Here is a 17,127-nt window from a genome sequence, read left to right as displayed (position 1 = left end):
TATGCATGGAAGCTCATGTTAATTATAAATTAATCAATAACAATAAGCTTATCAATAATAAACTTAATAACAAAGTATGCAAAGTACTTTAGTTAATTTGAATTTTTTTTATCATTTATTTGTTTTATAACACATTATCAATGCAATAGTTGGTTTAATGTGGATAGTTTAATTTCTACTGCTTATGTTTATGTATGCTTATTTTTTTAAGCTTTATTATTATTATGTTTTTATGTTGTGAATTTATTATGCTGTTATTTTAATTGTTTGTTATTTATGATAATTTTAATGGTTGGTTCTATAATACTACGTATTTTGTTATTATTTTATTGATATGTTATCATTATGTTAATAAGATTTGTTTAATTTATTTATATGGTTGGTTTAACCCCTATTTTGTTTAATTAATTTGCTTATATGACTGGTTTAACCGCTTATCAAGTCATTTGCAATAAATTATAATTTGTTCTTGCATATATTTATCGTTGAATATTATTGTTGTAACTTAAACTTTACAACACAAATGAGGAGGTGAGAACCTGAAGTTCTAAGTTATGATTTTAAGTTGAAGTTTTAATACATGCATTAAATATGTACATATTTCATAATTTGTGTTTTTGTCTATATTTACTTAATTTATATTTATGGTATTTATTTCTTTTTTTTTCTTTGCTTATTAATAACAAGGTCCTTTTTAAAATGACAAATCTCATGAATTCACATATTTTTGCTCTTGAAGTTTCTGGAAGAAACTACCTTTCTTGGGTGTTAGATGCAAAAATGCATCTGCAAACTATGGGCCTGAAAGGCACTATAACAAAATGAAATGAAACATTCTTCCAAGAAAAATCAAAGGTTATGATTTTCCTCTGCCACCATTTATATGAGAGCCTGAAAGTTCAATATCTGACAGTGAAAGATATATTAACATTATAGAATAATTTTAAGGATACATTTAACCACCACAAGAATATTTTCCTTTCAAAAGCTAAACATGAGTGGTTAAATATGATGTTACAAGATTATAAAAGAGCATTTGATTACAACTCTGCTCTGTTCCACATCACATCATAAATAAAATTGTGTGGTGTAGAAACTACTTATAGAGATATGCTTGAAAAGACATGTCCTGCAACAATCCTATCAGGAGAATTAATACAACAAATGATCTGAGTTTATAACATCTCTTTTAGTTGCTGAATAAAATATGAGCTCCTAATGAAAAATCATGAATTATGTCCAACAGACTCTCAAGCATTCCTAAAAATGAATGTAAATACATATACTAATAGTAGACATAATCGAGGAGGCAAAAGAGGCTGTTGTTACTACCATTGTGGTGGCCATAGGTATGCAGGATTGTGAAACAACAGAAATGAACGGCATCGAAAGTGGAATGTTTATGAGAGACATAATAAAGAAAATGGTGTAGAAAGAAAAAAAATGCTACATATAATAACAAAAAAAAATTGTTATCGATGTGGAAGAAAATGCCATTGGTCACATACTTGCAATACGGACAAACATTTAGTGGACCTATACTATACATCCAAGAAGTGAAAAAGAAAAATTAAGACTAATTTAGTCAATAACTCTTGTTAATTTGATTCATCAAGATGAATCAGATTTCTTTGAAGGCATAGAGGGAAAAAATGGTCACATAGTTAGTGATGGAAATATCCACATTAATTAAGCTTTCGTGATTATGCTATAATTATTAAATTACTAATATGTTAACTTTTGTATTTTTTTATAGTTTCATAAGATGTATTTAATGTTTTTATCTAATCTTGATGCCTAACATGAAATTTTGTTTAATGTAAGGTCATGCATTCTAGAAATAAATCATTTATTTTGGAAACGACAGCTGGAGATGTATGCTTGGTTTAGAGTGCAACCATACATATTATTCTTTAAGATAAAAAAATTCTTGAAAATAAAATTACTTGAAGGAAAAGTAAATGCTATTTTTGGTCTTGCAGATCAGATAAAAGGTTTCGGAAGAGCTATCCTCTTATTAGCAAGTGGAATAAAATTAATAATTTAGAATACTTTATATTTAGCAAAATCTAAAGGAATATTACTGAGCTTTAAAGATATCCGCCAAAATGGATATTATATTGAGACTTTATATGAAAATAATACAAAATATCTATGACTAAAAATGTCTCAGGGAAGAAATGCATATTAGAAAAGCTCAAAAACTCTTATCAAGATTGTATTACACAATCACAAATGTGATTGAAAGTTACGCAGTGATAAACCAAAAGTGTATAGATCTAAATATATTTATGTTATGGCATGATCACCTTGGACATCCTGGGTCTACAATGATGCATAGAATTTTTAAAAATTCTTATGGACATCTATTAAAAGAACCAACAGATCTATTGTCTAATTAGATTTTTTTATACAACTTGCTCACAAAAAAAAAAAAATATTGTGGTTAAACGGTTCCCTTATAATCTTAATCATAAATTTCTATTATTTCTACTAAGAATTCAGGGAGATATATGTGGACGAATATATCCACTTAGTAGATCATTTCCTTACTTTATGGTTTTGAATAATGTTTCTGCAAGGTAATTACATATTTGTTTATTATGTACACACAATATTGCATTTGCTGACATCTTGAAACCCTTATAGGATTATCTTTTCATCGCACATTTTGTGAATTGTCACTTTGAAGAGATAATTTTTTTCTATCGTTAGGGAATTAAAACTTTTTAAAATAGGGAATGAATTGTCCTGAAAAGTTTTTCCACATTATCTCAGTTAGATCTTCTTACTAGTCAATGTGAAAACGAAGTAAGTATAGAGGATAATGTTTTTACAACAAATTATAAAGCAATTATTAGATGTAGGTTTAATAAAAGAACCAAGTTACATATTACAGCTGCTAATACACTAACCCAAGTGATTGTTCCTGCTGAACAATCAAATGTATAAATAGCTAATGAGTTATCCGTTATAAAACTCCCCAGAAGAGGAGAATAAAAAATCAGGATCTTGTTGGAAATAAAACTTTAGCTATAAATGTACCTATGTTTTATGCATAATAATTTTAGATAAATTGATGGTCCTTAAACACAAGAGATAGTGAGATTTCTATTAACTATACTTAAGGTAATATTTTAAAAGGCATTTTGGTCCTTGATGACACCAAACACCCTGAAAGACCTCTTGAAAAGGTATATGACGAAGATGAGGCATAAGCCCTTGAAGTGGCTGGACATAAAACCATGTCAATAAATTTTACAAACACAAATGTGTGGAATCGTAAATAAATTATCATCAATGATGTATTTGCGTTTATAATAGCTATTGATGTTGTAAATGATCATGATTGACCTCAATGGATAGAAGCAATTCCATAAAACTGACTTCTCTAACTAAATGTAAAGACTTTGTCCTTGTAGTCCAGATACTTGAGGATGTCAAACTCGTTAGATGCAAATGGGTATTTGTGAGAAAACATAGAGAAATGAAAAGTATGAATAGGAATTATAATATTTCTCTATAATTTAGATACATCCTGTATATGTATTCCTTAGTTATGAATACTATTACGTTTTGTTCTTAGTTAATTTAATTAGCAGTGTCAGAAAAACTTGACATATGTCTCATGGACATAGTGACTATATATCTATATTGTCACTTGATACTAATATTTAGATGAAAATCCCTAAAGAAGTCAAAATGCCTAAAGCATCTAAATCAAATGATTGTAATCTATGTTCAATCAAGCAACAATGGTCCTCATGCGAACTGAAACAATCTCGATGCATGTTGTATATCATTTGAATGAATATTTAATTAAAGAATGATATAAAAATAATCTTATTTGCCCATGCATATTCATTAGAAAATCCAAATTTGGATTTGCAATTATAGCAGGTTTTGCTATTATAGCAGGTTTTGCTATGACATTTACTTAATTGAAACTCCTGAAGAGCTCCTAAAAATTGTTGAGTATTAAAAAAAAGAATTTAAAATGAATGATTTGGGGAAAACAAAATATTATCTCAACTTATAGATTGAACATAAAACAAACGGAGTGCTTATCCATCAATCAACTTACGTTGAGAAAATCTTAAAACGATTTAATATAGGAAATGCTCATCAACTAAGTACTCCTATGGTTGTTCGGTTTCTTTATTATAAAAAGGATCCATTCTGCCCTAAAAAGGATGATGAAAAGATACTTGATCAAGAAGTACCATATCTAAATGCAATTAGTGCTTTATTGTATCTAGCTTAATGCACCAGACCAAACATTGCATCCTCTGTGAACTTGTTGGTGAAATTTAGCTCAACCCCAACACGACAACATTAGAATGGCACAGTGGCAAGGCCATGTGTGGGCTAGAGCGGGCTACAGCCTGTCTAAAATTTTAAAAAATTTACAAAAATACCATTGTGCCCAGTTACAAAATTGTCATTGTTTTTTACTTTTATTTACAACCGTACCACTTCATTATTTACAACTTTTCCATTCAGCCCATTCATATGAATAAATTAAAAAAAAAGGATTTCCTTTTTCGAGGTTCCAGATTCCAGAACGTCTTGCACTCTCTTTTGGCTTCTTCATGCTCTCTTTCTTGACTTCTTTAATTCTTTGTCTTCTTCTTAGTAAGAATAGATAATAAATTTATTTTTTGTTTACTCATTTACAATTACAATTACAATATATTTATAAACTGTAAGACAGTAAAGAATAAATTATCTCAGTTATAAGAACTATATGGGGGTCGTAACTATACTTGATTGGAAAAGTTGATTGTATAAGATTAAATTATTATTAGGTCAAATAAAGACCATAAATTCAATCCAGTATATTATATATAATGTTAATTTGTCAATTAAACTTATTGTTTGGCTTTTGGATAGTGTCAATGTGTTATTGTGATGGACTGACGGTTCTATGCTTTTATTAATTTGTTTATTAAACTTATCGGTGATTGCTTTTTTTTTTAATTTCTTTTATGTTTTTACTTCTTTATTTTTCAGGTGTTAATTAATGTCAAACAATTAATCATTAAAGTCTATAAAAATTCTTCTTGCATTTTTTAAGAAAAAATATGATGGTCAGTTGTCAAGTGAGGTTCCATGTGATGTTGATGATCCTAAACTAGATGAGCAACCCGCGTCTAAGTCTTAAAAAGTAAAAGTTCAAAGTGAAAATATTGCTTCATTAGAATGTGATCCGAAGTTACGTAAACCAATATGGACATTACTTGTTAATCAACAAAATGATGTTAGGAGAATGTATATCAGCATAGGTCTATATCAACCAAAGTTAGAAGAGTTTCCACCTTCATTTATTGGGCAACAATTGTGTCGATTTCAATACACTTGGTATGCACAATTTCCTTGGCTTGAGTATTCTAAAGAAATTGATGTTGTATATTGTTTTGCATGTTTTCTTTTTGACAAAATATATATATATATATATATCTTAAGTTTACAATTGAAGGATTTAGGAGTTGGAAGAGGATTAATAATGGAGAGAGATGTTCTTTTTTGCATCATAAAGGGAGGCTTAATTCACATAATACTAAGGCTATGCTAAAGTGGGGTGGTTTAAAGAATCTATCTCAACATATAAATAGAGTCATGAATGGACAATCATTACAACCGATTTTACAAAATTTTGGTTTCAGACCTCAATAGAAGCTGTTAAATGGCTTGCAAAGCAAGCATGTGCTTTTAGAGGCCATGGTGAGTCCATTAAATCCTCTAATCCTAGAAATTTTATTGAAATGATAAAGTATTCAGTAAGGATGAATAAAGATATTGCTGAAGTTTGTTGAGGTTATAAGGCCCCAACAATTCTTCTGTGCGCTTGTGGGTGTAATATCCTTCTGTGTAATTCCATTAAGGTGGTAGTAAGGTTACCTAGGGCGTAACTACCTGGCCCATTGGCACAATTACAAGTGTGTGCAGTCCCACATGTCCATCCATCGCTTAGTGTGGGGCTCTGCGCTTCCATGGCATAAGGAAATAAAGTTGCGCCTTCTCTATCAGCTTAAGCTTGTTGGTTGAGATGGTGCAATTTTGAGGGACTAATGCTCAGGAGAGAAGGAGGTCTTGGGTTCGAAGCCTGGCAGAGGCGTAAATCCTCTGGGGGGGGTAGCCAAGTCAGTGGTGTGAAATGAGATGCTCTGAAGGACTCTGAGTATGTAGTGAAGTGGGAGTGGCCTTCACTGGCCAGCTTAAGCTTTTAGCCCAATGGTAAGCGCTTGATCCTAACAAAGTTGTCTTGGAACATGCTCCGGGCAATACAAAATATATTTCATCCGATATTTAAAAGCTCTCAAAAAGAGCTTTTGAATATCATTGCCAATAAAGTGCGGCAAAAGATTCGTGAAGAAATTGAAGATGTAAAATTTTGTATTCTTGTTGATGAAGCGCAAGATGAATCTAAAAAAGAACAAATGGCTATTATTTTGAGATATGTTGATTGTGATAGATTTGTTCATGAACGGTTTTTTGAAGTTTTGAATGTAAAAGAAATTAGTGCATCAACTCTTAAAAAAGAAATATGCAATGTCCTTACTCGTTATAATCTTTTGGTTAAAGATTTACGAGGACAAGGATATAATGATGTTAGTAATATGCGAGGTGCATGGAATGAATTGCAAACATTATTTCGAGAAGATTGTCCATATGCATATTATGTACATTGTTTTACTCATCGGCTGCAACTTACATTAGTGAAAGTTTCCAAAGATGTGTTGATGTATGGATATTTTTTTCAACTTTGAATTTCATTGTCAATGTTTTTGGTTCCTCTCCTAAGCGTCATTCTGAGTTGAAATCTATTAGGGAGGCTAAAATTATTGATTTGATAGCCTCTGGGGAGCTTGAAATTGATATAAGAGCTAATCAAATTTGTTCATTACAACGACCTAGAGCAACTCTCTGGAGCTCTCATTTTACTTCGATCAGTAGGTTGATTAGTATGTTTGGTGTTGTTCATGAGTATTTTAAAAAGATGATTTGTAATGGATCAAATAATGACATACGAGAGGAAGCTAAAGGTGTGTATGATGCAATGTCAACCTTTAAATTTGTTTTTATCTTGCATTTGATGAATAAAGTTTTAGGGATAAATGATTTACTTTGTCAAACATTACAAATGAAATCTCAAGACATTTTGAATACTATACATTTAATATCGACTACAAAATTACTTCTTCAAAGCTTTAGGGAGAATGATTGGGATACTTTTACTAAGAATGTGATATCATTTTGTGAAAGTCATCATATTGATGTGCCTGAAATGAATGATCGCCATATGAAAGGTATGATGCATTCTTGTCTGCAGAAAGATTATGTTATAGTGGAGCATTATTATCGAATTGATTTGGTTAATGCTGTAATAGATTTTTAGTTGATAGAGTTAAATAATAAATTTATAGATCAGACGATGAAACTTCTTACTCTAAGCTCTACTTTAAATCCTATTGATTCTTTCAAATCATTTGATATTGATGATATTTGTAATCTTGCAGAGAGATTTTATCATCAAGATTTTATTCAATTTGAGGTACTTGCTTTGAAAAGATAGTTAGAATGTTTTTTAGATTAATGTGCTTCACCTGGTTGAGTTTCAATGTATTTCTTCACTTTATGAATTATGTCGAAAATTAGATCAGTCAAGAAAGTCTCAAATTTACTTCTTGCTAAATAGATTGATTCGTTTAGTGTTAACTCTTCCTGTTTCAACTGCAACGACTAAACGAGTATTTTCAGCTATGAAGCTTATCAAGACACCACTTCAAAATAAAATGGAGAAGGACTTTATTAGATTGTATAGTTATCTACGCTGAAAGAGATGAATTTAATTCTTGAAAGTATTGCAAGGCACAACTGAAATAGTGTTTAATTGAAATTGAATTGTTTCTTGGATTTGATGTATTTTCTACTATATTAATGAATTTTTCATTAAGCTTTATATTTTCAATTGGGATAATATTTGGATTAAGAAAAAAAATTTAGCCCACTCGAAATTTTTTTCTGGCTTCGCCCCTAGAACGACATCAAACATATCTTCTGATATCTATGCGAAACAATGGATTTAAGGGTATTATATGCAAATGAGCCAACAAAGAATCCTAGTCTTATCAGTTATGTAGACACAGGCTATCTCTCTAATCCCCACAAAGCCCATTCATAGACAATATATACTTTCACAACAATTTCATAAAGATCTACTAAGTGGACTTATGTTGCCACATCTTCTAATCACTCAGAGACCCTTGGGCTACATGAAGCAAGCAGATAGTGTGTTTGATTGGGGTCTATTATCAATCATATTTAGATCACGTACAATTTTGACTTCTACAATGGATGTTCCAATAGTTATGTATGAAGACAATGTTACTTGTGCTGCTCAAATTTGAGGAGGATGCATCAAGAGAGATCGAACTGCGCATATATCACCAAAGTTTGTCTACATTTCATCATAATTTGATGTCAAGTAGATATGTTGTATTGATAATTTTGTTGATTTTTTTACTAAAGTTTTCCCACATCAGCGTATCAGAAGTTAGTCCATAGTATTGGCATGCGTTGACTCAAATTGATACATGACATTTGAGGGAATATTTCATCAGGGGGAGCACATTTGAAGATAAGAGTTTCTTTAACTATATTAGATAGATATGCACTGTACTCTTTTTCATTTGACTAGATTTTGTCTCACTGGGTTTTACTGGCAATGTTTTAACGAGGCAGTATTAAGCACATCCAACACCATTTCTTATCTTGAGAGTAATTTAATTAAAGTGGCGAATTCAAGGGGGAGTGCTATAAGCTATGGTGACTTCACCATTTTAGTTTTGTAAAGTCCCTCGTATAATTCTTATTAGCCAAGGACCTAAAGTCTTAAGTATATAAAATTAAAATCCCACATTGGAAATTTAAAGCAACCCCCCACCCATGATAATCAATGACAATAAGCTTATCAACAACAATAAGTATTGAAGCTCATGTGATTGTTGAATTAATCAATAACAACAAGCTTATCAATAATAAACTTAATAACAATGTACTTAGGGTGCATTTTGTGCATTGTATTGTATTATGTTGTATTGCATTATTTTAATGCGGGTGTATTATAATAATATTATACAATGTTTGGCATTATATTGTACTATATTAACTTTTAATTATATTATATTTAGTGTTGCATTGTATTGTACTAATTTTTTTTGTGATTAATTTAAATTATATATTTAGAGAATAATATTTATTAGTACTCAAAAAAATAAATATAAAATTCTTAAATTTTAGAAATTTAACATTTTAATTAAAAAATATATTAAAATGTCATAATTCTTCCGAAGCTTATAGTCTTAAATTTTTGGAAGTGTATTTTACAATATTTTCTAAATATATAACTTGTGAAATAAAGATTGAAGCAAATAATTTAATCAAATAATCTCTAAATAATTTAACAACATAAATAAAAAGTTTAAATCTTCAAGATTAGTTCAAAAATTATCTTAAAATGATAGAATAAAAATGTATACATATTACAAGATAATTATAGAATAATAAAGTGATACAAGTGTTTTAACATATTCACTAAGAAAATAAATTGAGCTAAATAATCCAATAATTATTTATATTATTAATTATTAATTAATATTATTCAAATTTAAATATTTATTATTAGTTATATTAAATTATTTAAAAATAACTAATTTAATTATTGTACTATAATTAATAATGTAATATTATATTATATTATTTAAGTATTTATTACTAGTTATATTAACTTATTTAAGATTAATTAATATAATTTTATATCTTAATTAATATAATACAATTAAATTATACATTATTTAGTTATATATTTAAAATAATAAAAATTAAAACATAATATAATATAATATTAAATTAAAAAATTATATTCATTTATTATTATTATTATTATTATTATTATTATTATTATCATTACAAATTTAAAAAAAAATTAGCTAATGCGGCAACTAACCATAAAATAAATAAATGATAAAAAAATTTCAAATTAACCAAAGTATTCTAAAGGAGTGTTTGGTACCCCTCATTACATGAGATTGTATGTTTGGGACACCAAACTATTGCATTATATAATGCACCCCTAATGCATGGTGTCCCAAACATGGGGGTGCATTATATAATGCAATAGTTTGGTGCCCCAAACATACAATCCCATGTAATGAGGGGTACCAAACACCCCTTTAGAGTACTTTGGTTAATTCGAAATTTTTTTATTAATTATTTATTTTATAGCTATATTCTTATTTTTTTTAAACGAAAAATATTAAATAGGAACCCATATGCTATTGTTTGCCAACAAAATATCTGTTTGCAATTTTGTGTCAAAGGATTAATAACGGTCGTGTTTTGCACTTCTTCCATTCACGGCTAGACTTTGAGTCAAGTAATAAATACAAAAAGGCGCTGACCAATATGACCCCCATCCACCAATAGTTTTTTTTTTTTTTGAGGGACAACGTTAGGATATACCAATCAAGAACATGACACCTACCAACCGATAGTTTAAAAAAAAAAAAAAGAAACGCACAAAATAATTTATTAATAATTATAATCAAGTCAAAAATACAAATTAAACTTGAAAGAGTAAATTGTGTTTTGCCATTATTGCTTTTCCTTATCCGGGTGTGAAAGATATCCGATTCTCAATCAAATCAGATTTTCTCGTCTGATGGAGTTTGCTAGGTGCCCATAAACCCTTAGCTATTATTTATCAAGATTCTGGCGATTGGCCACCCCGTCCCTTTTGCCCCCAGTTTCAGCTCTTGCGGTTGTTTTAGTTTTCTTTATTATTGGAACGGTCAGGAGGGTCTCTCTAATGGCAGTCGAAACAGCAGCTGCTAAATATTCTTCTTCAAGTTGGCCCTGGTCCAACAAAAGATTCTTCGTGGCTCAAATTACGCTCAGAATTTTAGCCACTGCTTTCTCATTGGCTGCAGTCTCTCTTATGATCACCGGTACTCAAACTGTCCTTGTCTTTTTGGTCCAGATGAAGGTTACTTACAGCTCCTCATCCGCATGGAGGTAACAATTAATAAAAATTATGCTTTTATAGGGCTAAATCATTATTATCTTCGTTATTTAAAATTTTTTTTTTCTGATTTAACTGTGCCACAGGTTCTTGTTCGGTGCCAACATTGTCACATGTATTTTATCAGTGCTTTCTCTGATTTTTGTTTGCCTTATTAGCCGCTCAGCATCCCACATGAAATATTTTCTCCTATTTTTGCATGACATGGTAAGTAAATTGTTTTCTTTTTACTTGTAACTTTTATTATAAAAGAAAATTTCTACACAATCATAATAAATTAACGGCAAATTGAATCACAGGTGACAATGGTGTTGCTGATATCAGGATGCGCGGCGGCGTCTGCAATTGGTTATGTAGGCAAGTATGGAGAATTGAAGATGGGGTGGGGGCCTGTTTGTGGCTTTGCCCCCAAATTTTGTAATAGATCGACGATTTCTCTTGTGTTATCTTACTTGGCTTTCCTCTGCTACATGGGGCTCACAATTTTGTCTGCCCACAAGCTTTTGTCTCGAGCCACCGAATGAGAGAGTTATCAGAAAAGAGCAAGGAAACTAAGATAGATTACATAATGTAGATGTAGACTGTAGAAGCACAATGGTGCAGTTTTATTTGGTCTATTTTAATTTGCTGAGTTTCAGTTAGAAGTTTTTCATGCAAATTTGCAGCTAATACCAGTTCTTAAGCTTTTAAGAGTCAGTGTTGAGCCTTAAAGCCTTTTCCAATTAAGGCAGTTAGGTGATGCAATTTGAAAAGTGCTGCGAGTAGAATGATATTGCCAGTTGATAACCTTGAACGTTCAATTATCAATGCACATTACTAGGACCAAGAAACACATAAATAGTGATAATAAACCATTAAATATTGTGCAGAAATTTCTGACAAGAAATAAGCTGGGTGGGTCCATAGAATTCAAGGGATTTATGGCAGAATTGTGTAGCAGTAGTGGTACATAAATGCAGTAAGAGTCATAAATACGAATTGCATTAGATATCTTGGGTTCTTATTATTGACAATGCCAAATAGCAATAATATATATGAAATAAACTTTTTTAACATTAACAAAGGCTTAGGGGTAAGCAAGATCCAGAAATTCAACATAGTGGCTTATTGCTATAACCGGTATTGATATATTAGCTTGAACAACAAAGTGTGTATGCCAATTCAACTACAGATACGAAAAAGAAAAGTTTTACATGTATGTCATTCGCTTTCAGTATCAGATCTAGTGTTGTTTTCACAATCTTTTAGGTGCTCTTTCAGTGTCTGGCTCTCGATTTCCCACTTTTCTGTATTCCAAGCTTGATCTATCTCAGGCAACTCATAGTTGTCTGGTCTTAGTGACAGTTGGAAATTTGGTAGTTCTGGCAAAGCTTGAAGAGCCCTACATCGACAGCAATGAAGCAAAATTACATAAAAAGCTGCATTCTCAGTTTATGGGCTAGATTTTATTCAGTAGAAGGACTATTATCAACTAAATTGCTGAGAGAGAGAGAGGGGGGGGGGGGGGGGGAACAAACAAACAAACAAAAGATCCCTTACTTCTCTTCTTCTAAGAGGTAACCATACATCTGAGACTTCCTTGATGCAACTTCAGGAATTTTCTGATGTAAATGCTTCATAGCACCCCAGAGTGGAGGAGATCTTCCAAGGGTGAAAGATTAATAAACAATTGAGCCAATGTTGAGGACACAGAAACTTCAAGAATAATAAGACAACATTGTCCAAAACTTTTTATGCATCAGATATAACCAAAATAGGAACCAACCTAGTTGTAGGAGGCGCTAGACTAAAGGTTAAGCAGGCCTTTTTGCTCTCTGCTAGAATCTCTTCAGCAGCAAGGAAACAACAAACAGCACTAACATGACAAGATGGTTCATTACCCTTGTCTAGGATAAGACCATGGTAATAGTAAGCTGCAGCCTGATGACAGCTTCCAGAGTAGTTAGAATGTGACACATAAAATTAACTGATTGCAGCAAGAGAATGTGATAATAAAAGGAAAAATAGCACCAAAAAACCTTTGCTTCAAGAAATTTCCACTTGATGAACCAGAGATGCTTCTTTCCATGGCCATGATTTATGTCACATCCAGACAAGCACTGATAAGCCTGATCACAGAAGAACCATGCTGATGGTGAGAAACAAAAAGCAGTTTTCCAGGCTTCATTTTACAGGTTTTAAAGAAAGGCAATTCAAGTTTATGGACTGCATCACCTTAGCCATCAAATTCCGTAATTTGTATCCAAAAAAAAATAATTAGAGCACACCTGACTGTAATAGATCAATAGCTCACATGCCAATCTCCTCTTGACTGATAAAGTGGCTTTTTGGCAATCAACCGCTAAGCCAAGCTGAATTTCAGTTCCCTGAAATTTTCATGAAGATTAATTTTCATAGATTTTCATAAAATCCAGATGCTAAACGCCATAAAGTCTCACTGACCTCTAGTTGTGCACCACAAATGCATGTATCCAACAGTAAAGCATAAGAATGACCGGTTATATGGATTGATCTGTGTGATTGTTTTTATCCATTTGAGATTTTGGTAATGTAGTAGGTAGGTTCTATGTTGATTCTACGAACATTGAACCCTGATTTTGCAACTGCATTTTTGTATTGGTTTCTAGACACAGAACCTAATGCTATGTAGGTGAAAAAATATGTACCACTAACATGATACGTAATTCTAGATACAAGTGACATTGTAGAATTTGCAGTACTATTCTATCATATGTTAGAATATCATTCATTCAATAACATCCATGATGTGTGTTTGTAATAAAATTGAGATTTCAACTTATTCCAGAGACACAAAAGATGGATACCTGGCCTAATGCTTGAATGGAAATAGCTTCCAATACACCATCTTGCAAATCTTTTGGCAACATAATCCTGAAATCACATATGATTTTAATGATGAATTTTGATTCCAAGGTTTTATAAGAACTTCGGCTTTATCTTTGTCGACATACTTGATATCGGGCGGTATGTGAACTATTATATTCTTGATACAAAATTCCAAGTACCCCGATGCCTTCAGCAGTAAATCAACAGCTTCTCGCTTACAATCTGATTACAAAGATTAGAAATGACGATTCATCAGTTAAGATGTCTATCAATGTTATAATTCAAGGAGAGGCATAAAAAGTTTTGTGGATAAAATTATAAACCTGAAGATAGAACCCGCACAGCCAAGCCAGAGAAGTCCTTGGGGATCATCAAGGAGTTGGCGTCTGATAGTGTCAGCATAGCCATCATGTGAACAACAGAAAGTAATTCAAACCAGGAGTTTGCCACAAAAGCTTCCTGCGAATAGTTTAGGATAAACGATTAGACTGCTAATATACGGAAAAATAACACAGAAAACCTGAAAAAAGGCTTATGTACTATATCTTACTTGTTTCCCATAATCGCCTAGATTTTTCCACTTGAACTCTACCAAATCCTCAAGGCCATTTTCTGGAATTATACGCAGATCATTTACTACAGAAAGATAGATAAAGTTATATAGAGTAAGAAGACACTAGTTCGTGAATACCTTTCTTGGTGAGCCCAATTAAGAGAGTCAAATACTCCTCTAGTGCCCGCCGTAGTTCAGTAATAGCAGATCCATCTGCAAGAATCAAAATTTCTAATTAATAGAAAAATTATAGACTAAAATTGAAAACCATTGAATTTGATTTCTGAACAATGTAACATTTTTTTTTTTCATATTGGCCTGTTTAATTTGCATTTTGGATATCATTTTTTTTTGGGGGGGTAAACAAGGGAACAGAACATCAGAAATAATCCACTTGATTGCCCTGAAATCTGAAAATAAAATGATCCCAGATTTTATCCTGATTCTTCAAACTTGTTTTCCATCACAAACCAAAATAGACCGCCTTATTACTTGGGCCCCAAACAACATAAATTCCAAGATAATTCAGAATTACAAAAGCAAATGGTTCCCCGGCATTTTCTCAGCAACCAAACAAAACAATAAAAGAAACTACAGAATAGTGAAAGCATACCAGTATCCTCAGCCACCAACACAATCTGATTCCTCAAACAAGTCAACCTATCAACAAGCTCCTTCGGAATTACACCTTTAAGTGCCCTTGGAAGATCAGATTGTAACGGGATTCTAATAGCGGGAACATACACAACAACTTCTGGTATGGTCACCTTTTTCTTTCTCCCCAATGCGTATACTGAAGAAGTGCACCCCATTTCTTCTTCTGGGGACTCCTATCAAGCATAGCATCCTACTCAAAAGTCAAATCATTGATCATCTCATTTACTCTTCATCAAATATAAATGTCAAAGAAAGCCAGAAAGAAGATTAAAAGAAATATATGGGCATGCATAAATGAGACCAATAGGCCATGATACAGTTGCGCCAAAGAAAATAATATAGACAAAAATTTAATTTAATTTTTTTAAAAAAGGAAAAATGGAAAAAGAAATTATCTCAAGTTGACAGGTGAAAATATGCAGGTGGGTTGTCGTGAATTGAATAAAGAAAATGATTAAGCTTAAGACATGTAAAGAAAATACAAAGAGCAGGAGGATCTTGATGAAGTGACTTACTGACAAAAAGAGAAGAGAGAGAGAGAGAGTTGAGAGTGAGAATTGAAGAAGAAACTTCCAGGGGATGCATATTTATATATATGTAGCTGATATACATTTGCAGTTGAAGAGAAGAGAGAGAATCTTTCAATAGGAAGAAGCTCAGTGACCAAGACAAGCCTCACATGGCGAAAACGTCGGAGTCTTCGCGTTGTTAAAGGAGACTCTTTTAAATTTCCCATTAGACTTTGTTACTTTACTTAACCCAACTGTCACTCCGCATGGATTAAGATACTTTCACTAAGCACTTTGGGAAATTTACAAAAATAATCATAAAATTTTTGTTATTTTCACAATTAATCCTCTCAATTTTTTTCTATCAACATTAGCCAAATACACGCTTTTCTCTCCAAATTACCCTTCTGAACTTGATCGAGAGTTTCGGAACTGCGAGTCGTGAGTGAATCTGACGACAGACTGCCTGTCGCACGAAGCTTGGTGCGACAGATTGCATGTCGCACCAAAACTTAGAGCGACAGGCGCCTGTCGCACGAAGCTTGGTGCGACAGGTTGCCTGTCGCACGAAGCTTAGTGCGACAGGCAATTTTGGACACCATAAATCCGCTTAATGCCGCTTGGACAAAGCTAGAAACTGCAGAAACTTTTCATGCTCCTGCTGCTTATCCTTGAGCTGACTGGATACCATGGACAAAATCTCAGCACCTCTAGTTATTGTCCGTATATGCTGGTGCAATTCATTATCGGCATCAGCACTTTCAAGTATCATTTGTAGTAAGTCCTTGGAATTTTTGCCATCCTTCAGACTCTCTTCTTGACGATCTTTGACCACTTTGAGTATCAAATCCTCCACCTCTTTCTTCAACCTCCGTATTTCTCTGTTACTTTTTGTAGGAAGCCATCTGCACAAGCAGATTATAAATTCCTTTTAAATTCGCATTTTAAAAAGAGCAAAAGTCAGTTAGAAAAACTACTATAAATGTTTACCTGATGTTGGGAAGTCCGAAAAGTAAACTGGGTTTGGACATGACCTCTTGCATGGCCCTCAACTTTACAAAAATACTTTTTCCTTGGGCATAAGAGCTACCAAAACAAGCTCTAGAGATGATATCTGCCGAAAGGCTTCTCAAATCTTGATCAATTAACAAGTCCAGAACTCCTCCTTTGCTTTCTGTTAACAGGCTCTCCCATTTACTAATCATTGACATGGTACATTCTTCCATTAGTCCAATCATGCCCTATAATACAATTCAACTTATATTATTTGGCCATTTGTGAATGCCAAAGTGCCAAACTAGCTTGCATTAAATTTGTATAACAAGTACCTTAACCTTGTGGGGAAAGAACTCCGGAGCAATAAGTCAGAAGGGTTTCAAATGCAAGTTCTTGCATGATTTGAATATTCAGAGAAAGGGTGCAAAGATAGATATTTACAGTGATAAGCGTGATGGAGAAACAATGGAGGATTGGGACCA

General features: G+C 32.2%; 3 protein-coding genes across 3 annotated transcripts; 1 reads left to right on the top strand and 2 right to left on the bottom strand.

Annotated features, from left to right (window-relative positions):
* Positions 1-10,664: 10,664 nt before the first annotated feature.
* On the top strand, positions 10,665-11,855 carry LOC18052759 (CASP-like protein 1F2). The gene is made up of 3 exons (XM_006446916.2): positions 10,665-11,076; positions 11,170-11,290; positions 11,383-11,855. The coding sequence occupies exons 1-3, from the start codon at positions 10,871-10,873 to the stop codon at positions 11,605-11,607; spliced, it is 552 nt and encodes a 183-aa protein (XP_006446979.1). The 5' UTR covers positions 10,665-10,870; the 3' UTR covers positions 11,608-11,855.
* Positions 11,856-12,233: 378 nt separating this feature from the next.
* On the bottom strand, positions 12,234-15,295 carry LOC18052758. The gene is made up of 11 exons (XM_006446915.2): positions 15,097-15,295; positions 14,622-14,696; positions 14,481-14,542; positions 14,254-14,389; positions 14,056-14,152; positions 13,909-13,975; positions 13,351-13,449; positions 13,102-13,191; positions 12,849-13,003; positions 12,623-12,724; positions 12,234-12,464 (listed from the first exon to the last, which is right to left on the bottom strand). The coding sequence occupies exons 1-11, from the start codon at positions 15,293-15,295 to the stop codon at positions 12,284-12,286; spliced, it is 1,263 nt and encodes a 420-aa protein (XP_006446978.1). The 3' UTR covers positions 12,234-12,283.
* Positions 15,296-16,259: 964 nt separating this feature from the next.
* LOC112100891 (cytochrome P450 714C2-like) lies at positions 16,260-16,875 on the bottom strand. Its single transcript, XM_024190758.1, has 2 exons — positions 16,640-16,875; positions 16,260-16,554 (listed from the first exon to the last, which is right to left on the bottom strand). The coding sequence occupies exons 1-2, from the start codon at positions 16,873-16,875 to the stop codon at positions 16,260-16,262; spliced, it is 531 nt and encodes a 176-aa protein (XP_024046526.1).
* Positions 16,876-17,127: the final 252 nt, after the last annotated feature.

This window comes from Citrus clementina, unplaced genomic scaffold (genome assembly GCF_000493195.1).
Source record: "Citrus clementina cultivar Clemenules unplaced genomic scaffold, Citrus_clementina_v1.0 scaffold_2, whole genome shotgun sequence".
Classification (NCBI taxonomy): domain Eukaryota; kingdom Viridiplantae; phylum Streptophyta; class Magnoliopsida; order Sapindales; family Rutaceae; genus Citrus; species Citrus x clementina.
This window is presented reverse-complemented; position numbering and strand designations above follow the sequence as displayed.